Consider the following 27,943-nt stretch of genomic DNA (forward strand, 5'->3'; position numbering starts at 1 on the left):
TTAGCAACTGACAAATTTTCCCCTGTATTCTATATTACTAGCGGCTTCGCCCCTAGCCTCTAGGGGCTTTGCCCCAAGAGGTTAAATAAAACCAATTTTTCGAATTTTAGATTTAAAAGAAAAATTTTTAAAAAAAATTGGGGGGGGGGATTTTTTTTTTTGGGGGGGGGGGTGTCGACCCCATTATTTTAATTTTAGTTTTAAAAATTTTTAAGGGGGGCATTTTTAATTTTTGGGGGGGTTGGGGGTGTCCCACCCCCCAGGAAAATTGTTATAAACCTTCCCGGGACCTATGAGAAGCTACCCTGTAAAGGAGAACCCGATCGGTTCAGTGGTTAGCGAGATCCTTCGCTACAAACAAACAGACAGACAGACAGACATCGTTCTACTTTGTATTATAGATATCCATTATTGTACCAGATCCAATATTCTTTTTTTAAGATTGGCCAATTTTAATCTGTAGTGCTATAGTGCAAAGCATATATCATGATAAATGGCCTTTTGGTAAAATTGCTTTGATTCAACATCGGACCCCTCATTCACCCTCATTCACCCTCACCCCCCCCCCCCCCCCTCCCCCCCCCCTAAACAATTTGTAGATACTAAAGCTTTTCCAAACTTAAACATCAAAATGATCATTCAGACAATCAGGTATTATGATCTCAGCTTTATAATAACATCTTTAATGATCAGTTTTACTAAAAACACAACAGAATTTTTAAAAGGATATTTGTTTTTTAAGTATTAAAAGATTTTTGTGAGATTTATAAACTGGCTACTATTGGTATTTTTCTCTACAAAACTGTTAGAAATCTACCAAAAATTAGGGTGAAACATTTATATGGTAGAGGGAGGGAGGGTACATTGGACCGTAAATTGTAGTTGCACCCAAAGATTTAAAACCAAGTTTTCTTATTCTTTAGCTCGAAAACTTTGGGTTTTAAACACGGTTTTCAATCAATAATTTCATCTAAAGAAGTTGGAATTTTGTTCGTCGTAATCGGGGATGTAAACTGTTTTTTCGTCCATTATCAACTTAAGATCTCTCGGTAAAGGTCAGAAAACATAATTATGAAATAAATCAAAGTTTTTGAGCCAACGAATATAATAACGGGGCCAAAAAGTAAAATTTAAAGTGACTATCTCAAACTAGTTGATTAAAATTTTTACCTATAGCACCAAAGGGAGTCCAGCCCGCCTTTTTCTGCTGTTTCTCATCCTCTACCTTGTCTATGGAACCAGACCCCTTCCTTTCAGGACAACCACCATCTAATGATAAATAAGTTTAGAACCACTTAGACTATGGAACCAGACCCTTTCCTACCAGGACAACCACCATCTATGAAATAATAATTTTAGAAGCACCTTGTCTATAGAACCAGACCCTTTCCTACCAGGACAACCACCATCTAAGAAATATTAAGTTTAGAAGCACCATTTCTTTGGAACTAGACCGCTTCCTAACGGGAAGATAAAGATCTCGAAAATTGTTGGTCCGAAAGGGTTGACCTTTTCAGGGAAGCTTCAAAAGTTCCTTCCTATAGTTTTAGGCTGTTTTCCTGATCCATTCAGCCTTTCTCCATAGCAAGGGGCGAAGCAACTAGTAAATCCATGTTTCTTTCTTTCATATGGCAATCTACCTATCTATCTAAAAATTTACCTTGATTATTGCCAGGCAACGAAATCATCTATCTATCTATCTTTATACCTTGATTATTGCCAGGTAATGACATGGTGTGGGCCAGGGCGGGTGGCTTCGGCCGATTTAGTTTCATCTGCCCGCCTCCATTTGTTGGCGGCCCCATTACATCACTGAAATTAAATAAGTGTCATAGACAGACAAAAATTGGGGTAAAGGCATGTTTAACCCCCCTGTTTTTTTTAAAATACACCATATAACCCCCATCAAACCTTTGAAAATCCTTCAGTTTGTCCCTCTCAAAAGCTTGGACGTCCCTGGTATAGATTAAATTAACATAATTTTAACATTACAAGAAATGAATACTTAAGCTGGTGAAAGGAGAAAGTCGCTCAAAAAAATTAGCATGTGACGTCATAAAAATGAGGGTTTATCCATCTCTTTTTTTAGGGGTTTTCTTTGCCACTCCTCCTCTACTCATCCCTCAATTTTATGATGTCTGATTTTTTTTGATGGGGCGACTTTCTCCTTTCACCTTTAGTTTCATTAAATATTTTTTCGTGTTGAAGCTACTCTATAATTAATTTTGTACGTTAGCCCGTCCGAATCGATTTGGGGCAAAGTTGATTTTCTTAGCTGATATAAATAATATAAAGCAGATTTTTTTGTGAATAATATATTTCTTAATAAAGAGCAACCGATAATCAATTTACTTGGTCCGTCAGTTTAATAGTATAACCCATATGGATCATCAATGTCAGAGATTTTAAGCTTCAAACAAAAACCTTGCTAATTTATAGTATAGGAAGTTTAATAAGTATAATTCAAATGTATTTGTGTATTTATGTATCTTTGACTTTAACATAGTGTTTGATGTAATTGTACACCCCCAAAAATTACTTTTTATTTATAGCTATGAATTTATAAAGATATAATGTAGTAAGCTTATTTTGTAAGTAAGATCTCGGAAAATGCAAGTCTAAATAAGTAATACCTTTCAGGAAAGCCTTATAAATTTCTTTGGGTTGGTTTTACGCTATTTTCCTAACATCTTCTACTTTCTCCTATAGTCTAGGGGTGAAGCAACTTGTATACTTATGTGTTAAAGCCTAATTGCTCCTTACACATTCTAGAAAACAAAGTAAGAGAAACTTTTATACAAACTGACCAACTTAACTAACTTTATTCTAAAGTTAGATAGATAAATACACACAGACAGATAGATAGATAGATAGATGGATAGAAAAATAAATAGTTAGATATAATAAAAGAACTTTATTTACAAACAGATCAACTTAACAAACTTTAGTTTTAAGTTACATAGTAAGATGAATTGGATTGAAAAATATTCAGTCAGACAAATCATTACCTGATACATAGAATAAGTTTTTATTTCAAAAACTGACTAACAAAACTAACTTTTGTAAGTTTATTTATATATAAGTAGATAGATAGATCAAAAGTAATATAACTAAACTTTAGTTAACAAACAACTAACTTTACTCTATTGACAGATATACAGACAGACAAATTTATAAAATAGTAGATAGATATGTAGATGGATAGATTAAGAGAAAGAGAACTAAACTTTATTTACAAACTGGCCAACAAAACTAACTTTACTCTATAGATAGATATACAGACAGACAGATAGAAAAATAGATAGTTAACATAAATATAGATAGATAGATTAAGAAAAAGAGAACTAAACTTTATCTACAAACAGGCCAACAACACCAACTTTACTCTATAGATAGATTTACAGACAGACAGATAGATAAATAGGTATATCTATATATAAGTAGATAGATAGATCGAAAGTAATAAAACTAAACTTTAATTACAAACTGGCCAACAACACTAACTTTTCTCTATTGATAGATATACAGACAGACAAATAGATAATATAAATATAGATAGATAGAAAGAAAGTAATACAACTAAGTTTTATTTACAAACTGGCCAACAACACTAACTTTTCTCTATTGATAGATATAAAGACAGACAGACAGATAGAAAAATAGATAGATGATATTAATATAGATAGATAGATTAAAAGAAAGGGAGCTAAACTTTATTTACAAACTGGCCAGCAAACAACTAACTTTTATCTATAGATAGATATACAGACATACATACAGATAGATAAATAGGTAGATAGAAGAAAATTTAATGCATTACAGTGCAGTACAGACAGAAAGGTTGCCAATTGATAGTCCAACTGAAAGACAGAAAAAGTAAATTATAGAGTAGTTTTGAAGCTAAAAAGAAATATAAATATTGAAGTAATCATCATTAAAGTTCAATTGTTACATATAAAGAGATGCCTCACATTTGAAAATATTATTATTTCTTAAGTTAATTACAAATATGTAATATTATATGACCTCTATATAAATATGTATAGATTATATAAGTCGTATATCAGAGACATTGCTATAGTAAATAAAAAAAAGGTACCCTGTAAAAAAAAAAAAGTTGGCATGTTAGAATCGTCGTCCTAACAATTTAAAACTAGTATAAATTACATGTAATCGTTCTTTTTAAAAAGTAAAAAATGAGTGAGGGTTTTTTTATTTATGCCTAACACCTAAGGGGGCCACCCTTTACCCAATATAACATTAAACACCAGCCTTCACACCCTTATATTCAATTATCAATATAATAAGGAGGGGTTTTATGCTCGACTATGCACTTTCATGCGAACCATCCTTTCTCATATATTTCGAGCTTTGTATTATAATAATTATCATTCTTATTAATTAAAATTGGCGCTAAAAATGTTTTTCTTCTGTTGCCACATCCCTGTCCTTGGATGGGTAACCATATTTGTGTATGTTATTTGTATTTAGTCTCAGGAATACAAGGATATCACATTGGACTATAAAATAATATAAAAAATACAAGAGTTATTAGTTTAATTTCTAAATATATTTAGTTATGACTCGGTTTGAATCGGTAGTGGAGGGGCTGAACTTATAAAGCCATAGCAAAGTCCTTAGAAAACCTATAATTTAAGTGCCACCGAAGGTAAAACTTCACATTTTTTATCAAACTAATTTATCGTTCGTTCTACCATTCCTGCATTCCACGGAAATGCATAATTCTGTGTATTTGTATGTACTCAGGGCTGGAATGAAATATATCTTTTCATATTTTTACATAATCTGGAATTTAAAATAAAATCATTTGTATTTTTTGTTATCCTTCTTATGCTCTCGCTATAGTTAGGGTAGGTCCGTCAGTCCGTCTGTAACGGATAGCCTTTACATATATTTAGACATTTCAGCGGAGCAACTCTATAATCCTTACCAGAAAGTCTGTATGTCCATTTTTAGCTTTTGGAATTTCACTAAGAAGGAGCAGTTTTTTTGCCTGTGACCTGTCTCTAAATCTTTTTTAGCAAAACTGCTTTTTTCGCATCTTTTTCTCTCTGGCAAATCTGTGTATGTGTGCATGTGTGTGTGTGTGTATGTGTGCATGTGTGTGTGTGTGTGCGTGTGTGTGTGTGTAAATAAGCATATTTGTTATTTGCTACATAAAAACACAGATTCATAAATGAAGGGAAATAGAATAGAGGGGGTGGGGGGTGGTGAATAAGGACATATGAAGAATTATTTTTGAGGGGATGAGAAAAAAAAGGACGAATGGATGTAAAATATAAGTGGATATTATGACAGGGAAAATTGACATCAATTTAAGTTGTTATTTCCCCTGTCATTTGTTGGTCAGTTCGATAATCATGTAAAAGGGGAGTAAATAGGAAAAGAGTGGGAGGAGGTCGTTATTTTAGCCCGCTACAAGTTTCACTTTATCAATATTTGAGTAAATGATAATCTGGTGTAAGATCCATGTCATAATAAATTCTTTTCCAAAATTAGGACAGTTTTTAAAGTTTTAAAAAGACACAAAATAAATTTTCAATGAGCTATAAGAGGAAGGTATCAAATCCAATATTACACCTTTTTGTTTGAAAGAATGGGGGCGGGGGGAGGAAGGAAGTTTCCAACGTCTGCAAGAAGAATGAATATTGGGAAAACATCATACACACATACTTAATCCCTAACAGAAATACAGGGAGATGTCATGAGAGATAAATTAATCTTATACCCAACCTTCCAAAACCCTTATAATAAAGGCTGTAAAGATTATAAGATTTATACTTAAAGTAAAGATTAATTTATCTTACATTGACCTATCCCCAGAGCCCTGAAGCCTACAGATTCATTCATTTACCCTGGTGAACCAAACAAGATTAAATCTACCCCTATAGATATCAAATATCTATATGTCTTGGATTTTTAGAGACAATCATCGAAATATTGTGAATTATAACAATTTTCATTGTTTTACGAGTTATTATGTCGTATGGGAGAGTTGTACCTGGACTAAACAGTCATTTCGTCTACTCAGAGGCTAAAAGCTTGGTCCTTCACCTCCTAACCGTGTTACAGTACATATCAGACAATGAACCCTTTAATTGCACGATCTTTGTACAAGGTATTAGGGTAAGAACTTGGACAAAAAATACTTATGTTAAATGGTCTGTAAGGGGGTTCAATGCAGGGGGCTAAAGGGATAACAAAAAGGCAATAAATTGATGTACATTCCCAATGATTATACACAAAATTAAACTTCTGTAAATTACAATTAGTAGTTGATGAACCAACCAATCAAAGTTCAATAAAAATCCCCAAAGTTGTTAAGTCAATGATTAAGAAAACATTATTATAAAACATTGGGGACTAGAGTAATACACAGTCCATTTCCCCTCTCTCTCTCTGGGTACAATGTGCATATGACTTTGTAAGAGAGAATATCAATTAGTTTCCTCACTAACTAGCAACATTATACATAGTATGTATTTACAGGGAGGCAGGGGACAATGGGCTGTTTTGTACATTTGTCCTCAAAGTTTTATAATAACGTTTTCTTATTCGTTGGCTTAACACCTTTGAGGACTTTTTGATCAGTTGGTTCATTAAGTTGAGTGTCCAAACGTTTAAACCACTTATTATAATTTACAGATGGGGTAATATTGTGTATAATCAGTGGGAATGTTAATCTATTTAGCGGCCATTGTCTTATCCTTTTAGTTCCCTGATAAATATATATATAAACAAGAATAAGAACAGAGTGAATAACAAAAACAATATAAGCCACCATTAACAGAATTGCATAAACTGAATATTATGGAACACCAATAATGCAAAACTATTGTTGTACTCATTTAGCTGCACATGAGCTAATTTATCATATATTTATCACACTGTAAATTGTTTTAATCAAACATTAGCTTATATAATTATTTGATTAACATTTTTTAAATTGAACATACTGTATTAAGGTATTTTCTAAACTTTAAACAGAACTATGAGAAAATATGAAAATGTATGAATGAAAGAAAATACATGAATAGATATTCTTCCTCATTATTTTATTTGGTTAGATGTTCATACATATACATTTGTATTTATGGGATCAAATAATACAAAAGATGGTACAATAGGTTATCCAAAAACATTATTTTCTACTTCAGAACAATAATGGGATAAAAAGAAAGAGTGGGCTGAAGAAACTAAGTTGGAAACAAGGACCATTGTATTCATGAATATAAGTACTAAAAGTATGTTATGAAGGGAATGATTTGAGGAAGTAAATATGATTGTATTTGTTCCAAGAGTATTATTGTTGATTTGGCAGAAGAACTGACAAACTAACCAACTAAATCAAGAAGATTGGAAGAGGTTTTACTATTACAAGGACAATTTTGTCCTTAAGTGGCACAGAAAATAAGAACCAATTGCATTGAAATATTATATCAATTATATATTATGAATTAATCATTAATGTAGGTTATATCTGTTGCAAGAACATGTTTGTTAATATTTGAGGACCACTTTGTGATTATTTATGAGAGAATCTGAAGAATAACCTGCTTTGAGATGAAACACTGAAACAAATCTATGATGACAATTAATAAATATATGATCTACAATCCCATAGTTAGATATACCCTAGTTGTAGAGAAGCTATCCTAGTATATAAAGTAGTTAGCGTTTTTTGTCTGTCCCGAAGGATCTCGCTAACCGCTGAACTTATATTGTTCTCCCTTACAGTGATGCTTCTTATAGGCCCTGGGAAGGTTTTAAACTATTTTTACTCTTTTGAAACTTAATTAAAATGGGATGAGGTCGACTTTTACCCCTCCTACCTTAAGTGCACCTAGAGGCTTCTAGGGGCGTAGCCGCTAGTACCTCTAAAAAGAAGTAAGGGTATAAACAAATAGGAAATGTTATTATGAATATGCAAGCAGAGACCATCCTTCATGAAACATTGACAATTAATCATTCATGTAATTGCTCATACACATGCAAGTTACAGAAATATTCTTTCCCTTGGAGTTAGTCAGGAGTGGTTATTATGTGTTATTGTTTACTATTTGACAAAAAAAAACTTGTATTGTATTTGTAAGGTATGTAAGCCAATATAACTTTGAACAGCAGTGTGCTGGATGGGTGTATCCACTCCGCTGACAAAGTTAAGGGAGGTGGATATACCACCTAGGGGTACACTCCCTAAACATTTAGAGGAGTTGAACAACTTCCTGATACACTCCCTAATGCAGTCAAGGGGAGTCAAGTATAAAATAATTACTATCTTCATTGAAATTAAAGGGTCTACATACAAAAATGTTTATGCTTTATGCACCAATTTACAAATACATTACAGAGTGTTTTGACATTTATTTAGTTGAAAATTTGATTAAAATACTAATTTAGTATAAGTCAAAAGTTTCCATTCCATGGTGATGGAAATGTGTTTCTACCTATCAGTATCTTAAACAATTACTCATGCTTGTAGTATATCATTAGAAAAGTGTCATTCTTTCTTGTATTTAATTTCTAACCCTTTAGACTATTTTGGCTTATTCTTATTTATTTCTGAATTATACTTTACTGTAGTTAAGCTATTATAGAATCTTTAATTCAAAAAATATCTTTTGACTTTTTTAAGAATTTAATTGTCTTATCTATTTTAACAAAAAAAAAATTTATGTGCTTACAATCCCTGTTTTTGTAATGTGTAAATAATTGTTTTCATTTTATAAAAGTCTTATCCTATTATATAAAGTAGTAAACGTTTTTTTGTCTGTCCCGAAGGATCTCGCTAACCGCTGAAACGATATTGTTCTCCTTTACAGTGAAGCTTCTTATAGGTCCTGGGAAGGTTTTAAACTATTTTTTGGGAGGGTGTCTTCACCATACTCCCCCCCCCCAAAAAAAAAATTTTTTTTACTCTTTTGAAACTAAAATTTAAAATGGGATGAGGTCGACTTTCCCCCCTCCTACCTTAAGTGCCCCTAGAGGCTTCTAGGGGCGTAGCCGCTAGTTATATCATAAAAGATTATTAAATTAGACATTTTTTATTTTATGTTTTTACATTTGCATGTTTAAAATGTTATAAAGATTATACTTAATTGTTTTCATGAATCATTTTTAGATTTTTTGTGTGAGTCCCTGTAATTTTTTCTTTTAGTAGTCCATCACAATAAAAGAGACAGATTGCCTTCTCTTGTAAGCAACCACTTAATCTCTGAAAGAATATAAAAATGATATACAATTCATAATTGTGACATAAAAGAGACTATTTTAAGATATGTTTTCTTATGAAAAGCAAAGATACTCTACAAGTCATTTTGGTGGTTGATCAGTCTTTAATCAATTTATTATTAATGAATATTTTTCATGTACAAGAGGCCCTAACAAATTTAAACAGCATATTCTGAGAAAGAATATACAATAATAAAAAAACAACAGATTAAATCTGATGATGAGCAATTCTTAGGATTTTATCAAAGCTAAATTAAATAGAAGTCATAACTTCAATATCATAAATACTTATAAAATAAAGTCCTTTTTTGTAACATATTTATATTGAAGTCTTATCCTTTATTACAAAGTAGTTAGGTTTTTTCTGTTTTCTCAGCTTCCTTGGAGGCTATTTGATCAAAAATCAAATTCAGGATAATCTGAAATAATGTTCCAAAAGCTTTGTTACTGTCAGATATGAGCTTTCTTGTTCTCTATATTTATACTGTGTATATTGTACAACTTTGTAACTTAATTGTAATAAATGAATTGGTGTGCTGGAATCCTCTAAAGAATTAAATACAAGTATAAACTGCATTTCTTCTAGTTGTTTGTTTTGTTGTTATTTCTAAGAATGTTTAGTTTTACTTCTTCTTTATTTATAACATAAAAAAGAGAACAATATGGTGGTCTTTGAAAACACTTTAGACCAGAAATAAACTCTTGGTTTAGCTGGAAGGCCTTATATGTCTTACTTGTCATGATTATAGCTCCCCATTATCTTAATATTGGTGTCATATGTCTGACATAGGAGCAGGCAGCTACAATATGTGAGTATGTATTTAATTTCTTAATGTCTAGGAATGAATGAAGTAGTGGAGTGTATAGTAATAAAAGTGTAATTTTATGTCCTGATAAAGGAACGTAAAATAGTCTCAAAATGTAAAATACAAGGTCTTACATTTTGAAGCAGTATTCATTATGCTATTATCTTCTTTAACCTAGGCCAGGCTGGAATTTTTGGGTCTTTTTCAAAACATTATATTTCATTACATTAAAAATGACGTTTTCCCGCATTATCTCCCAAGAAGGAACAGTCAGGATTTTGCTTTTTAATATACTTCTGACATGCCAATACATGGTACTAGCCTAATTAATAAAAAAACCTGAAGTAATTTTTCCCAAATCTGAAAAACACCTTTGGCGATCAGTGTTTCTGTTAAAGATTTAATAAAAATACCCAAACATCACAGCTTTAACTGAGAGCATAAGAAGATAATTGTAGGTCTTAATGGTTTCTATCTATATCTTGTCTCTAACCTTTCTATCTTTCTATCTGCCTAGATATCTAGCTATAAATCTTCTAATAGCATAAGAAGATAATTGTTGGCTTTAATGGTTTATATCTATATTTTGTTCCTATGCACTCTATGCAATAATCTTTCTATCTAGCTAGCTATTTATATATGTTAATTCCATCCATCCCCTGAGAGATAATTATATATCTATCTCTCTATCGCTCTTATCTATTTATCTATCTGTCCATTTATCCATCCATCCATCCATCCATCCATCCATCCATCCATCCATCCATCCATCCATCCATCCATCCATCCATCCAACCATCCATCCATCCATCCATCCATCCATCCATCCATCCATCCATCCATCCATCCATCCATCCATCCATCCATCCATCCATCCATCCATCCATCCATCCATCCATCCATCCATCCATCTATCTATCTATCTAATACTTTATCTATCTATCTATCTATCACTTCATCGCTCTGTATATGTATCTATTTGTCAATGTATCTATTTATCACTTTATCTATCTATCTATCTATCTATCTATCTATCTATTACGTTATCTATCTACCTATCTGAGAAAAGTTCACACATAAACAACTCAATACTTGAAAGCAAAAACAATTTTCAAGTTTTTAAATTGAAATTATAAAACATACAGAACCAAGTAAGATTACGTCCTATAGCAGCGAAGCCTTCAAAACAAACAAGCTTCAAAATAGACAAAAGTAAAAGACATATTTGTTGTAATTGTCATCAACAAAGAAATTATACAGATATCAGGTATTTAATGGTTAATAATCAAGTATCTAAAGTGATAAGACAGTAGTCATTAAATTTATGTACATCCATAATGATGATACACAATTTGGGACACTCAAATTAAGGAACCAACCAATCAAAATTCAATAAAAGCCCTTAAAGTTGTTAAGCCATCGAATAACAAAATGTTATTATAAAACTTTGGGTACTAGTGTAATATTCAGCCCAATATCTCCTCCCTCCCTAGTTGATAATACATAGCACACTTATTAAATTTAACCAACCAAAGAATTTTTTATCCAATCTTAACCAGACAAAGGCCATCTAGCTAAAAAAGATGCGTAGATTTCATTTCTGGCAACCAGAAAATCCGCAGAAATCGAATTAACGAGATCCAAAAAAGTTTCATTAAAAAAAACCTTACACCAAAAAGAACAAACAATAAATATAACGACGACTTAGTTTCTTTTTCCTGTTTAATACGAATATTTAAAACTAATTTTCAGGCATGCATGTATTTTATAATATTCTTTTCTGAGAAACATAAAAAGGATTTTTAACATGAACAAAAAGCTACTTTTAGTTCTAATGAAAGATACTCTTTTTTTCTTTTAATAAAATTACTTTTGTACATTAAAAAAAACCGCATTGTCTCTATTTTATATTGAAACATGCATGTCGTAATGATTAAAAAATCCAGCCATTTGATATACCTAGAAGATGAACTGAAATTAGTTTCCGAATGTGAACACATTTTCCTAGGTGTTTCCCAATCCTATCTCAATATTTGCTACTAGCTAAAAAACCTTCAAACTTCAAAAAAAATCAAAATTTGAATGTATTAACGATTTATACATTATACATTCAAAGTTTTAATTTTTCAAATTTTTTTTTTTTTTTTGGAAGTTTGAAGGTTTTTTAGCTAGTAGCAAATATTGAGATAGGATTGGGAAACACCTAGGAAAATGTGTTCACATTCGGAAACTAATTTCAGTTCACCACCTAGAAAGAAAAAAAAGAATATTTTCTCCCTGTGGGCAAAAGAAATTTTTAATTATAAGGGTGAAAAAAAGGTTTTTGAAAAATATAGTGAATTATTAAAAAGTGAGGTGACATAGTAATATAAAAATAATCGGGTGTAGTCCTTTTCGTAACATCGCACCTTATAGGGCAATTCTTTGTATTTAAAACAGTAGCTTATCTCCTATTTCTAGCCCTTGCGGGGGGGCTCTAACCCTGCGGAGCCAATTACCTAACCCTGTGGGGAAATCACCTAACCAAATATAACCTAACCTAACCTAAAATAACCTATAAAAAGCCATTTTAAAAATGCGACGAATCACCCCTTATGGGGCCATGTTACGAAAGGGACGATTCCCAAATAATTAAATATGTTTTTTTTTGTGGGACAGTCATTCATTTAGTAGCGAAGCATTGTTATGAAAATTAAATGCCTCTAATTTTTTTAGCAGCTTATTTGTAATGGCTCCAATACTGTATACTATGTCTGTATGTTTATTAGCTCTCTCCAATTCTTCTTCTTGGTATTAAATCTTGTTAGATAAACTTTTTTTCTGTACTGAGAATTTTTAATTTTTGATTACTTTGTTTCCAAGTGACATAAAACAGGCCTTTAATTACTGATTAAAACTGTGTCTTATTTATGCATAATTTTTTTCACTTTTGGACACCCTAAAAAGGTTAAAAATGAAAATACTTTGTTTTGTCAGGTATGTCCAAGGGTGTGTTTATTGTTTACCCCCCTCCCCACATACACACAACCAAAACGCATTTGGGGATGTCATAGGCACGATGTATATTTAAGAAGAAAAAAATGTTATTTTACTCATCCCCCCCCCCCCCCAACCAAAAAATTTACCAACAACCATTTTGGTGGAAGTATTTACCCTCCCTTCCCGAAATAAAATAGGATTTTAAAGAATTTCGTCTTTTTATCTCCCCCACCCAAATAAAAAAGCTTTAATGTCCATGATCATGGCTCTGAATACAATATAGTTCCACCTGATAAAAACAATGTAATAGTTTGTTGGATCATATGGCCTTTAAAGTAAACAATGCATTGGGTTTGTCCAAAGAATGCCTGTATCAAGACATAAATAATATTTTTAGGTGTTTCTAAACAAATTATATTCTAAGACAAAAAGAAGTAGGATTGTCTAAATTATTTTTAAAAAACGAAAAACAGTTAGCTTGCGCCATGAAAATATCTGTTTTGATAAATAATCTTATCTTATATCATACAGGGTGTTTTTTTTAATAGGACAAAAGTATTGCTTAACCCATTAGTGCCGAGCGCCACTTTTATGGGCCGATCGAGCTGAAAATCTCAGGGAAGCTTTATAATGGTAAAAACGGAAAACATATTTTTTTGTTTTGCTCTAGTGGCGTGCACAGGAAAGTTGCAAAAAAAAACGGCAAAAAAATGAAAAATGTAATTTTTGAACGCCCAAAGTGAGATGAACACTTTTTAGAACTTTGATACAATCCGTAATTGAAAACTACACAACCTCATGTAATCTATAGAGCTAAAAGTAATATACGAAGCGATTTATATCCAATTTATTGTTTCGGCTATAGGTGCTGCCGTTTTCGGTTAAAAAACCCGTTTCTTGAAGTTTTAAAACACACACACTACAAAAAAAGAACATATAAAAATTGGGTAATACATATCAGAAAACAAGCATAAAAATATTGGAGGACACATATAGAGATTACTAGGGTATACTGATTAGGGTGGCTCAAGAATAATAAATCATAAAAAAATATTTAATGGTTGAAAAGTTAAAACCGGGTAATAAAACCAAAACCGAGCAGGGTTTTAAAACTGTCGGGCATTTATGGCCATGCCAAACTGGGTCATAATAGGGCGTAAAAAAACAATAAAAAAATCATATAAAAAATAATAATTCGAATAAAACGAATTCACAAATAGATGTACTTGTCAATAAACATTAGATTTCACGAAAAAAATTAGCGACTTTACTATAAAAACAAAAAAGTTAGAAGGGGTATTTTGAATTGACCAAAATTTTCGTGGTTTTCAAATTTTGTTGAGCTATACCGGCAAACGGAAGTAGCAAAACTGCAGGCTCCGGGGGGAAATGAAAACCAGGGTAGTAGAGGGGGGATTCATACTGAGAATGATGCAATTTGAAGACTGGAAACCGTTTTTTTAAACATTTTCTAGAACCAGGTGGAACCGGGTTTTAATACCCGGTTCGTCACTAATGGTTTAATATAAACCACTTGCCATTGACAGAAAATAATAATCTATATCTTAATTTCTTTATTGGGTTAGGGCAATTTGTATAACAAAATAATACTTGGCGATTTTCAACAAATTATGTCATAAAAACCAATTTTTCCAAAGTACCTATTTTTGGAAGATTTTTAGATCATTTAGATCCAATTTAAAGAGTGTGCAAAAATGCATATATTTTTAAAATTCAAATTGCGCGGCTTGTGTTAATAGCAGAAAAATGTTATGCATATTGTTAGAATCATCATAAACTCTACAGATTGACCATCAAAAAAGCATTTTTTATTGCATTAAAAAACATTTCTTTTACATATAAAAAACTACTTTTCAAATTTTACTGAATGCATTTTCTTATTACCAATTTCCCTCCCCAATTGTTAAATGTTTAATAAAAGTTTTTTAGCTGTAACTTTTTTATTTTTTAACCTATTTTAATAAAATAAAAAGTGTTTGATTTCTGTTTATGTAAACTTTTGATCTACTACTATGTTTTATAGGATTTCTTTGTGTAAGGGTGTTTTTGCATTATACACTATTCTAAAAATGCCTTTTAGAACAAGTGAAAAAAGTGCTTTCAGCATGAAGAAAATTTCTTGGAAACATCTTTATATAAGATTTATAAAAAGTATTGAAATTAAAAAGAAAACATGCAATTTCATTTTAAAAAAGCATTTTTCTCTAAAGTTACTTTTTCCTCAGCCACTTTTTCAAAACTTTCTCAGATTTACAAACGTAGCTTCTATACTACAAATAGCATGAATATGATACATATATTTCCAAAAACTAGAGTTTATGACAATTCTAATGGTATGCATAACATTTTTTACTATTAACACACGCCGTGCAATTTGATTTTTAAAAATGCATGCATTTTTGCCCACACTTTAAATTGGTCATGATCAAAAAATCTTCCAAAAATAGCTACTTTGAAAAACCGGTTTTTAAAGCATAATTTGTAGAAAATCGCTAAATATTTTTTTCTCATACAAACTGCCCCAACCCAATAAAGAAATTAAGATATAGATTATTATTTTCTGTCAATGGCAAGTGGGTTATAGTAAGCAATACTTTTGTCCTATTAAAAAAAACACCCTGTATTTGTATATATGATAAAAATAAATGGTATTGCATAATACATTTATTTTTACATTTTACATATTTTTCCCTCTGCAGCCGAATTTTATGTGTTTAAATTGGTAATAGCTATTAAACATGTTTATGTTGATTCATTGATATATTGTAAAGAGTTAATTCAACATTGATCTTTTATTCAAACTCACAGAGATAAACAAGGTAGCATATACCTTTCATGCTGACTTCAAGCTTCTGCTTTATGTTATAGGAAATTGCATAGCTTTATTTACATATTTCATTTCTGATTTAGAACATAGAAAGTTAATAAGTTAATATTTTGAGCATTTTATGTGTTAGTTTAATAATGAACAACCTTTGTTTAAGGACCCTTTTACTAAACGGCTGTAAGTTCCTAATTTTTGAAGATAAAAGAACAATTTTTTCAGAAAATGTCCTTTTGTAAATTTTGTATTGGAAATCTTAAAACATAAATTTAGCTAATAGGAAGTGAGATAATAGGGGGGGGGGAGGCATTGAACGCCCCCCCCCCCCCCTCCCCCTGGCCGATAAAGGTGCGGCAAGAGGCCCAACTGTTAAGGGTTAAGCTTTGGAAGGGGTCCGACTGTTTAGGTTAAAATAATTTAAATTTATTTATCTCTAGGGGCTCTGTTTTCTGAAGGGTTAAGAAGGGAACGTAAAATAGCTCTAACCCATACCGGGACCAATGTAAAGTTTCCCTAAAATGGAGAACTCAATCAGTTTAGCAGTATCAAACCTTAAGATACTGACAAAATATCTTACTAAGTTTATATAATAGGATAGGCCCAACAAGTGTTATTTATAATTTTAAATACTATCAGTCTAATAATAAAAGCGGAAAGAGTTTAGAAAGACGACACAAAATCATTTATAAAAATTACTTATTTTTTTCTTTTTTTAGATTCTTTAATGATTTTAACGTTTTTATTATGTAAATGAATAAAGTTTTATTCAAACTTAAAGGATTTAATCTTTTTCTTTGAAATTTATATGTCTAAACAGTAAAAATATGAAGTTCTTTATTACGAAATCTCAAATCATTAGGTTTTATTTAAGTTTATTTATAAAAATAAAGAATAAATTTGGCAAAAAATATAGCTACAAAAAGGATTACTGCTTTATAAAACTACCTTGATTGTAGAATTGCATTGATTTTGTTTAATAACTGTAAAAAATGAGTTTTTATGTGATGCGTTGCTTATAATCAAACCTAAAAGTGCATTTTATTCAATGATAGAGTGAAAAAAACATATACCTTGTTTTATAGTTTTTTTTCTCTCTCTTTTTATTCATTTATATAATATGTATAATAAAAATAAAAAAAAAAAATAAAAAGTATTTATTTCTTTAAATATTCATACTTTGCTAAAATGCCCTGGTAACTTTTTGCAATATATTCGCTCTAAAAAGGATTCAGTATCTGACTTTTGCATTTAAAATGATAGATTTTATACCAATTATTATGTTTACTGCAGAAAAAAATTATTTTTGTGTTTTTATGCAATTTTCTATAATAAAATGTGAGAAATGCCTTTTTTCACACGTAGGGCGCACTATGGGCAAATCAAAAACATTAACTTTTTTTCTCACATTTTCTCAAAAAAATTTTGACACCATTTTGTAGCTTAGATTATGAGGAATTAACTTTACTTAAGGAATTTTTCTCGGTTTTGCTGACTAACAGAGTTATTAGTGCCTAAAAATACTCATTAAAATTATATATTTCGTAAGAAAAATAAAAGTAAGACGATGTATGTCGTAACATCTATGTAATACATAAATATATATACATATATATGCATATGTATATATGTTCATATGACCGTCAACATTTGTTTCAGAGGGAATATAATGTAAGCTTGATAAGGATTTGGAATACTAATACTCATAATATTTGGGAAGGGGGGGAAATACTTGAGAGTATGTGCTTAAAATATAACTAAAAAAATTGCATTTATAATGTTTCCTAAAAAAAGACGAATATTTTTGCATTATATGATAAATCCAAAAATAGACATTTTTGCTTTCAACACGAATAGGTACTTCGGTAAGTATTGTTAAATTATTATTTTAGATCAAATAAATATAGTAGATACATAATAATACTTATACAAACTCGTATTTGTTGAATTAAGTATTTTTACTATTATTTAAAGTGTACACTTTAGGGATGATTATTGGAACAAAGTAATCTTACTGGTTATCTTATTGTGACCAGAATTTTAAGCAAAGCAAAGGTTTTTTACCTTTATTGCCAATAAACCATTCTATTGCTTTCAAACTTTGGGTATTATTGATTTTTTTGCAGATTGGATTGAACGCCATTATTACTTCCTTAATTCTACATCCTTTATTTAGTTTCCTTTCTTAATCTCCTGGAGTGGTCATAAATTCCTTTATATCACTTTACAACAAAGGATGAGGAAATAAAATCATTAATCTTTATTAAGTTCAATTCCCATTTCTTTGCTTACACATTGACATATACTGATAATTTTGAAATCAAGGTGACAAAGTTTGAAAAACAGCAATTGTTTAAATAAAATTAAATGACATAATATTGTGAATAATCAATTTTCTTTTCCTATAACATATATAAAACATGAATATATAAAATGTAAAATGAGTTTGATTGTGAAACATATGATTAATGTTGTTTTTTATGTTACTTTTGGTGATTACTCAAGACTTCTACCCTATCTATGATAAATTACAAAATGCTGTTTTGCAAGAACACCGAAGTTTCCTAGATAATGTTAACCGTAGTTTAAGAGGTTATTATAGGTCTAAACTGTAGTTTAAAACTCCTCAATTAAAGGATTAGTCCTAAGGAAGGGGAAGGGTTGAAAAGGTTAATATAGACTATCTTTATTCATGGATACAAATAATGTTTTTTTTATTTTAAAGTTTTTCTACATATAGGCTCCGTCCGTGTGTAATGGATAGCTCCTAGAACTAATTTAGGCCTTTAGAAATTAGAATTGTCCTATCCATTTAAAACTAAGCATGATGATTCCTGTAGCAAATACAATTATGAAAGTTTAGCAATGCCATAACTATTTTGTAATGTCTATTTTTATGTTGATTTATTAAAGGCCCTTTGAAAAAAAACCTTTTTTATTGATATGCTATTGAGTTTAATGAAAATTACTTATACCCTAATAAATTTAATCTGTAATTCTGATAGGTTTAATGCATCCTTTTGTCCCTTCTGTCATTACTGTTTAAATTGCCGCCTTTAATATTTTATTACACATCTTAATTAAAGAACCCCCCCCCCCCCCATAAAACCCGCCCATTATTCAGAAATTAGCGGCTCAATTTATGAATTAACACCTTTTAAGTATGAATAAATAATCCAAACTTGAGAAACTTTACGAGTCAAGTTCCATCCCAAATTTTCTTATATAATCCCCTGTTTCTTATTCTGTCTGTTACAAAGTTTGTCTGCTAGAAATATTTGAAGCTGTTAATTTTCCCCCAGACCCATAGGCAAGTATGGAATTTGAAATATCGTCGTCAATGGTCAAAACTTAAGAATTAAATAAAATTGATTTTTTTTATATAAATAAAATATTTTTAAGTTTTTAAAAATGTTTGAATCATTCTAGAAGAAATGTGCTAACAAATAGTGCATATTTCATCCACTTAAGTATAACAGGAAAAAAATGACAAAAATCGCTATTTTTTGCCCATAGTGGGGCGGAAAAACTAACACTGAAAATAAAATGTATGTCTTGAACATGTCCTAAACTCATAGATAAAAACTTTCATAAGAACATTTATTTCAAAATATGTCATTTAAGGCATGAAATTAATTTTGCAAATTAACATTGCAAATGTTTGCAAATAACTTTTGAAAATGATTTCTGCGGATTTTCTAATTTACATAGGTGTTTTCTGCACATTTTCCCCTTTCCAAAAATACCTTCCTCGTTAAGATTGGCTTCAAGAAAGTATTTACTTTCCAAAAATGATATGTGTAGGGGACAAAAAAAACAGATTGGCCTCTGAGTTGTAGGACTTGAAGCGTAGATTCGCATCCAAGAAAAGTTTTCAAATTTTTTGTCAAGTTCAGCAAAGGAAAGTAATTGAAAAGTAAAGTCAGGCTTCAAACATGGGACAACAATTTTCTATTAATACAGAGTACTTTGATGACTGTCTGTCATGGAAGTCTTTACTATCTTGGCTTCTATTTCTTAAAGGTTGATTTTCTATTTGATAACTTTTTTATTTTACTGAATTTTTTTCTCTAGTAATTTTTCTGTGCTTAAGACCCTTATAAAATTATTTTAAGAGTAAAAACAGTTAATACCCAAGATATGACTATACATATGCTATTGGCTACGCCCCTAGATGCCTCTAAGAAAACTTTCGGGAATTTTGGGTAGAGTAATAGACCTTTCACTTTCGATTCTAGTTTAAAAACAAACACTAACGTTATTTTTTGGCTGGGTAATTTTTTCTTTGGGTGATTTCTGTTAGGAAGGTTAAAATAACCTCCCCCAAATAGTTATAAACCTTCCCTAGGCCTACAAGAAGCTTCACTTTAAAAGAGAACCATATCGGTTAGCGGTTAGCTACAGACAAAAAAAAAGCTGACCACGTTCTAGTGGGAAATTTGGGAGTAAGACTAACTAAAAATGCCAAGTTTAATTTTCTTTTAACTTTAACATACTGGGTATGTTTTATACACAGAAAACAGACTGATTTTTAAAATGTTATTATAATAACAACTTTTTAAATAGGTTGATTAAGCAAAGATACCATTACCATTCTGGTTGGTCCGTATGTCTGTCTGACTGTTTGTCCTATGGTTGTAAGTGTGCATTTCTGTGTGCGTGTATGTGTTTGTTATTTGCCATGTTGTACATTTGTAAGTTTTAGAATAAATTGTTTCTCTCTACAAGAGTTTGTGATGCAATATCCTAGGAAATTTCCATTGGACCTTCCACTTAATTAGATTGTGAAAAAGAGACAATTTCCTTTCGTTATCCTATTATATAAAGTAGAAAGCTTTTTGTCTGTAGCGAAGGATCTACCTAACCGTTGAACTGATGTGGTTCTCCTCAACAGGTCCTGAGATGGTTTTAATCTATTTTATTTTTTATAATAAGAATGGGTATGGTTCATAGCTTTTTTCTGCCTTTCAATTTCTTTCAAATTTAGGGGCGCATCTGCAAGTATTGTATTAAGAGTAACACATGCCATACTAAAGCGATTGTTATAAATATAATGCACAAAGAATGCAAGTATTCATAATTATAGGTAAAGTTAGGCCTATTAAGGTTTTATAAAGTCCTTTACAGTTAAAAATCTTTAATTTTTAGTCTTAATAATGATGGCAATATCATAGACAATTAACGTAATAAATTCTGTAATGATCAATATCTTGAAAAATCAACATGAAATAATGTCAATGGGCTTTTTGATATAGAATAAATAGTTCCTAAGCTTTCTTAGTTGTATCAGGAATCTGCAAGATTGAAATCGATGCCTAAATTTTCGTCTTGAGCTATTTATTACTAACGGACGGATAGGCCCTAATTGTAGAAAGCTACGTTTTTCAAAATTGGGAGAGTGGTTAAAAAAAGCAAGGGTGGCCAACTGACTTTTTAAAAATGTTGCTATCTCAAATAGTTTTCTTGTTTTCTGCCCACCCATGTTTTTCAAGGTTGTCCTTCAATGTAAACATAATTCTACATTATTTTATAAGTCAATTATAAGAACAACAATAAATTTTTTCACCTTTTTACCTACAAATATTCGTTAGACCAGAGGCACAATATATTTGATAGCTGCTCACCCGTTCAGTAAATTGCTATTGATGTATAAAATGGCCATTGTAAAAAAGAATAATCGGTGCTTTCTCGCAAAGTGCTTGTCGAACACGGAAGGGTGTAGTGTTTTTTCTATGCCTTTGGGGCTTCTTAGTACCCAATATAACCTGACCTAAAGTAATAAACAAACAATGTAAAAAATTGCCTCCAAAACACTTCTTATTTTCAATTTTATTTCAAAATAAGGGGAGAGGGGGTCCTGTGCTTAACAAGGAACTTTGAAAGAAAACTCAGAATAATCAAATTAAAGCCTTAAGCATTTTCGTGAAAAACAATATAATTATTATACTTTTCACCATCTCAACTTATAGTTTTACCAAAATATGCTAAAAAAATATTCATTACTAACCCCTAGACTTTAGAAGACAAGGATAGCCTAATACCACCCTTTTGTATTTACAAAGTTTTCCAGAAAAGCACAACCTCATCAGACATGCACTTTTCGAGATATTTTGCTTAAGACAGAAAACCATAACTACCTTAAATTGGGTGATAGTTGATACGCCGTTATACCAAAATTATTCTGTGCTAAAGCTTTCTTCTGTTTGGTAAATTTAATTTTAACATTAATTTATTTTGTTGTTTCAAGCCAAGAACGTGTTCTAATATACATAGTTAAAGGTGTGTGTGTGTGTGTGTGTTTGTGTGTGTGTGTGTGTGTGTGTGTGTGTTTGTATGTCTGTCTTTATGTGTGTTCTGTTCGCAAATGTGTTTTTGTGTTAGCATTAATAGCATGGCTTAGGTCATAAGAAAGGATAGGATCTAACAATCTAAAAAATATCTTAATCTTGAATAATTAGGTTTTATCTATAATACAAAGTAGAATGATCCGTCTGTCTGTCCGTCCCTTAACCGATCGGATTCTACTCTTTAGGGAATATAACTACTGGTTCTGTTGTAGTTTTAGGCTATTTTCTTAAAAGGTGGGACACCCCCAACCCCCCCCCCCCCCACTAAAAAAACAGAAAAATCCCTCTAAATTTTGTTAATAAAAAAAATAGTGGGGGCACCTTAGTGGAGGTACTTAGTTTTTTTTTAATTAGCTCTTGGGGCAAAACTCCTAGAGGCTAGGGGCGAAGCCGCTAGTATTACATAAAGTAGTAAGTTTTATTGTTTCACCATTAAAATCTCCCTAACCATTGAACCGATTGATTGAACTTTCTGGTAACAATTATAGAGTTGTTATATACACTTTCCAAATCCAACCTAACTGTTACTGTAATCATAAGTTTAGCAATGCATTTTTAAAAAGTTGAAAATGTTTAAATTCAATTAAATATTAATTATGAAATTATTAAAATTGTAGAAAATGAGTCCCTATTCCGTAGTTTTAGTTTATGTAGATTATACGATATACAAGAAAGCTTTTCAAGGCCATTGAAATCTCTTAAACAGATTTGGATATTAATCAATAAAATTTAAAAGCATAAATTAAAACATAAGATTTAAATACCACTTCGAGGGTATGTCTTCCTCCCAAAAAAAGTAAAAATACCCCCAACCCATTTTTTCAACTTTGCAACATTATCTTAACTTACATAACCTAACTAAAAGGATCAACTTTTTATCTTTCAAAATTTATGGGCTCGCTCCAAGCCTGTAGGGGCTCAGCAAATGGATAGGGATATTTCTAAAACTCTAAGAGTTCTAGGGACGATTTTTCTTTGGAGGATGGCAGAACCTCTCCCCAAAATAGGTATTAACCTTTTCTGGAAGTGTAAGAAGATTTACTGTAAAGGACAACCAAATAAGTCGAGCGGCTTGAGAGGTCTTAAGTTATAGACTAACATCCTGTTACTTTCTTATAAAAAGTAGACCTCCATTTAAATTTGTCTGTCCTATTGGACTAATTATATTTGTGTAAAACTCACACATACCTATGAAGCTCTATACAAATATGAAACTGAATCTGACATAAAGAGATAAAAGAAAATTGCCAACGTTTCCTTTGGGTTATAATGCCCCCCCCCCCTCCCCCCAACCCCCTCAAACATAGAAGTACTTTTTAGGAAACATTAGTTTAACTTTAAGTTGACATAAATATTTAGTATGGCTTAAAAACAGTTCTCAGCCATAGTCAAAAATAATGTATAGCATCTAATTACAGACAATTTTACACAAATAATAAAATACAAATCATATAATTTATACCAGTTTGGTCAACCCGGGACATCGCCCCCTAGGTGCTAGGAAATCTGGTTTTAATTTTTTATATCTCCGGAAAGCTGTCTATAATACTATGCTATAAATATCTATTTCGACATGCATCTGTTAAACATTAAGCTAATAAAAACCTAATGACTAAGTAAAAAATGACACATTAAAAAGAGACTTATATACCCTAATAAACCCATTCCATTTTAAGTCCTTTGACCTAAAGTCACACTCTTGGCATAATATAAGAAAAGGAGGCCTGCTTTATAGTCAAATTTAATATAGAAAATTGCTAGAAGATGTCTGGTCCATTCTTATCTATCCACTGCAGAAATACAGGTATGGCACAATTGGAGTTAAAATTTATTTTCTTATAAAGGGGTTATTTTCCGTAAAACGCATAGTAAGGACAGTTTGACCTAATGAGCGCATTTGATTGGAAGCTTGCACCCAACTTTACGGAAAATAGGCGAAAAAAATACCCCCTTTTTTAATTACAAAAAGGAAGTAATTAAAAAGATTTCGACAGTTCTTATTATTGATATTAACAGTATTAACAATTCATTGCCATACAAATTAGAACTCCCAGTCAAAGGTACTAACATGAAAGTGTTGGTTGTCTGCAATGCATAATTAAAAATGTTCCTTTTACTTTTATCTCTAAATAGTCCACTAAAACCCATACAATATGTCCCTTACATCTGGTATGTTGGGCCCTATCCATTCAGGTTATCTTCCAACTCTAACTTAACCTAACCTGACAAAAAAAATCTTCAAGAATACATATTTACAGATAAGTTTCCTTAAATTCTAATTGGATTTGAGCGTAACCGCTCTTTAAATATTTGCCAAGCATCCCCTAAAGAATTAATCAGAGACTTTAAAAATTGAGGGAGGGGGATTTAAATTATCTTCCTTTGGGCTATCCCTGTATTTCTGATTACATCTTCTAAGTTTTCCGGGGATACCAGAGATATCAGTAATATGCCAACTGCAAAAAAAATTTGCAATAGCATTGTCATTTAAAAAAAAAACATTTGTTGTCGTATTTTAGAGACCTTACAAGTTTATACAACTTCAATTATATTAAAGTAAAACAATAGAGAGCGAAAGGGTCGACTTTCAAATGGGTCTTTGTACATTAGCTAATAGCGTCGTTAAGAAAAGTCGCTACAAAAGAGCAGAAAGCAATTTGCAAGCAGATGAAAAAGATCTCCAATACTGGATCCAGGTAGTTATCTGGCTAATATATTTATACTTATATATTCATTGATATGTCGACAATTTGTTGTTTCCTTCAGGTGGTAAAAATTGACATATCATTGACATGCAGTTTAGAAAGTTCATTTGTAATTATCTTACCATTAAAAAATTTATCGTCGACATATGGCATAAAAATGTTAATAAATGACATCGTCGTTTTATTATCCATTACATCCATGTTATTTTTCTCAGCTGAGCTTATTCATTATACATGAATATAACTAATTAACCCTCATCTCTCCCAGTGGAGGGGCAGTATCCCTCCAATTATAAGTAGACAACACAACCCCCCACCTGCATCCAATATCATACAGACAACCAACCCTTTGAATGCATGACTTTTATCTGGATCTCCTTACTGTGCATGGCAATGCCTAGTCTAGCCCTGTTTATTGGCCAAGAAAAGTTTTTAACGTTTTAGCATATGACGATTTTTTTAGAAATGGCTAGAATTCTTTACATTTACATCTGAAACGTATTTGATGTAAAGATGACCAACAATTCAAAAATAATCACGAAGCCCTAGTAAAAGAAAACTATTTTCAAAATTAAAACATAGTTTTTTGCGAATTAATTTAGTTGTTGTTAACTGTCTGAATGATTAGGCAAATCTGGACTACACAAAAATCAGGTTTTGGAATCCTATTTTTAATCAAGGGGGGGGGGGAGGTAGGTTCACTAAGCACTGAGCGGTATTCTACCTTCTTTTATTCTCTATTCCACCTTTTCATACAAAGAGTAAAGAATAAGGTTTCATGTTTAATAGTAGCGCAGCTACTCTTTCATTAGGATATGTCAAAAACTGTTAGAAAATTAACTTCATTTTATTTAACTGTATATTATTATTACTTGGATCTTACACAAGATTATCATGTACTTTAATAAATTGAAACTTCTGTCTAGAATAACGATCCCCCGGAGGGTTGGCGTTTCCCACAGGGGCAAGAAACATTCGTGTAAAAACCAGTGGGTTTACACTGGTACCCAAAGTTTTATATAAATGTTATGATATTTGCTCAAAAAGTTTGGGTACTAATGAATTTTGGTTCTTGAGTTCAAACTTTGTAACCAACGTATTTTAAACCATTTATAATACAATATAGAACGATGTCTGTCTGTCTGTTTGTTTGTCTGTTTGTTTGTAGCGAAGGATCTTGCTAACCGCTGAACCGATCGGGTTTTCCTTTACAGGGTAGCTTCTCATAGGTCCCGGTACACCCCTCCCAATTTTCTTTCTTTTTTCTTTTTAAACTAAAATTAAAATAGTGGGGTAGATTACCCCCCCCCCCCAAAAAAAAAAAAAATTACCCCCCCCCCTTAAAAATTTTTCCTTTTAAATAAGTTTGATCAAACCTCTTGGGGCAAAGCCCCTAGAGGCTAGGGGCGAAGCAGCTAGTAATTTAAAAAGTGGAAAAGATCTAACCTGTCCTGTTTGTGGGCTCCCCCTCCATTGGCTGGTAGTGTCGGGGCCTCAGTTAGGATGGGTGGGCTACCCAACCCCCCCTCGCAGTCACTCTCAGAGGAGAGCCCCTAAAAAAATACAAGTTAAAACAATGATAATTAACTATAGCTAATTTATATCTTTTGTTCCTTTTAATTTACCAGTTCAGTTTACCATTAAAAAATTGTTTTTACCACCCCAAAATATATTTGAGAGAAAGAAAATATCCATAATGTCATTAAAATCCCTCATCCCCAACTCATCCAAATTATTTTCAAAAAAAAAAGACTAGGACGTCCTTGGATGGTAGGATACAAAACACTAATGAATGAAGACGACCTTGTCCTTCCTACCTTAAATTGTTAACTGTTACCTATGGATATAATAGTCCTACTTTTTTTCTATTTACTTTCAACATCGAATCATACTTAGTTTATAGAAGTCTGGATACAGACACACAAAATTTGCAATATTTTTATATGTTTAATGCTTTCAATGCTGCAAAATTACTACAAAACGAGTTCAAATTCTATCCATGCAATTAATATATAAATTTATCACAAAAATATTTTTAACTACATATTCATCTATTTAAATACACAATACATCTTACTTGAATTACTAAATAAAAAGTGTACCGAATAAAAACTATGATTTGAGTCATTTTAGATAAACAAAGTATTAATAGTATCTGATTTTTAAAAAATTAAATCATTATAGTTTTATAATTAAATATTTTTCAAATTTCAGTCCATTCAAATCTACAGAAAAATCTACTAAATTAAATTCGAAAAGTTCTGAAGTAAATCAAGACAAACTAGTGTCTTCATAAACTTGTTCTGCATAAAATCAAGTCCTCTTCTTCTTGATGACTTTTACTTTTTTTTACAAGTTGTGGCTTCAGGAATAAAGGAATACTTGAATAATCATAAAACATATCAAATGAAGCAAATACTTTACATGTTTAGATCTAAGACCTCAGATGCGGAAGTCGGGTGTTAACATCAGCCTTAAAATTGAAATTAGGAGGACTTGCCCTAACATCTTTTTCATCCTTCAAAATTAAAAACCAAGTGCATGCCACTAGCTTCAGGTAACAATTTGTTAATTCCTTCTCATAATAGTGTGACTCATATTAACCCCTCAATTACTTTTTTAATATTCTTTTCCTTTTCTAATTTGCTTATGTCACTTGCAATGATTTAACCTATTCTCCCTGGTTGCCATTGCTGGCTGCTTACAGCACAAAATCAGTTTTCCAGGAAAAAAAGTTTTTGTTATTATTCTTCTTTTGAATTATTTATTCATTGTTTGTCTAGAAAAATATGGTAAACTTTATTGTCGAGTGGTCCTGGTCTTACCAAGCATTCTTGACAATAATAATTAAACATTTTTTTATTTTTCTACTGTGTAACATTTCTTACAGCCTTTAGGGGATGTTAGTGTTTTAGTTTAAGTTTATGTCAAAAATACATTAAAGTCATGACAATTGGATGTCATACAAAATTATTGTCTTAGTATATAAATATGCATTTACCCAATCCTCAG

At 31.2% G+C, this 27,943-nt stretch overlaps 1 protein-coding gene across 5 annotated transcripts in view; it reads right to left on the reverse strand.

Annotated features, from left to right (window-relative positions):
• Positions 1-27,943, reverse strand: part of LOC145332085 (uncharacterized) — a 135,123-nt gene that overhangs the window by 69,180 nt on the left and 38,000 nt on the right. For all 5 annotated transcript variants that reach the window (XM_080177019.1, XM_080177020.1, XM_080177018.1 and 2 more), the window contains 3 exons: positions 26,378-26,484; positions 1,709-1,812; positions 1,171-1,269 (listed from right to left, as the gene is read on the reverse strand). In XM_080177019.1, coding sequence (XP_080033145.1) covers positions 1,171-1,269; positions 1,709-1,812; positions 26,378-26,484 — 310 coding nt within the window. The remainder of the gene's footprint in view (positions 1-1,170; positions 1,270-1,708; positions 1,813-26,377; positions 26,485-27,943) is intronic.

This window comes from Acartia tonsa, chromosome 11 (genome assembly GCF_053477335.1).
Source record: "Acartia tonsa isolate MP-2025a chromosome 11, ASM5347733v1, whole genome shotgun sequence".
In the NCBI taxonomy this organism is placed as follows: domain Eukaryota; kingdom Metazoa; phylum Arthropoda; class Copepoda; order Calanoida; family Acartiidae; genus Acartia; species Acartia tonsa.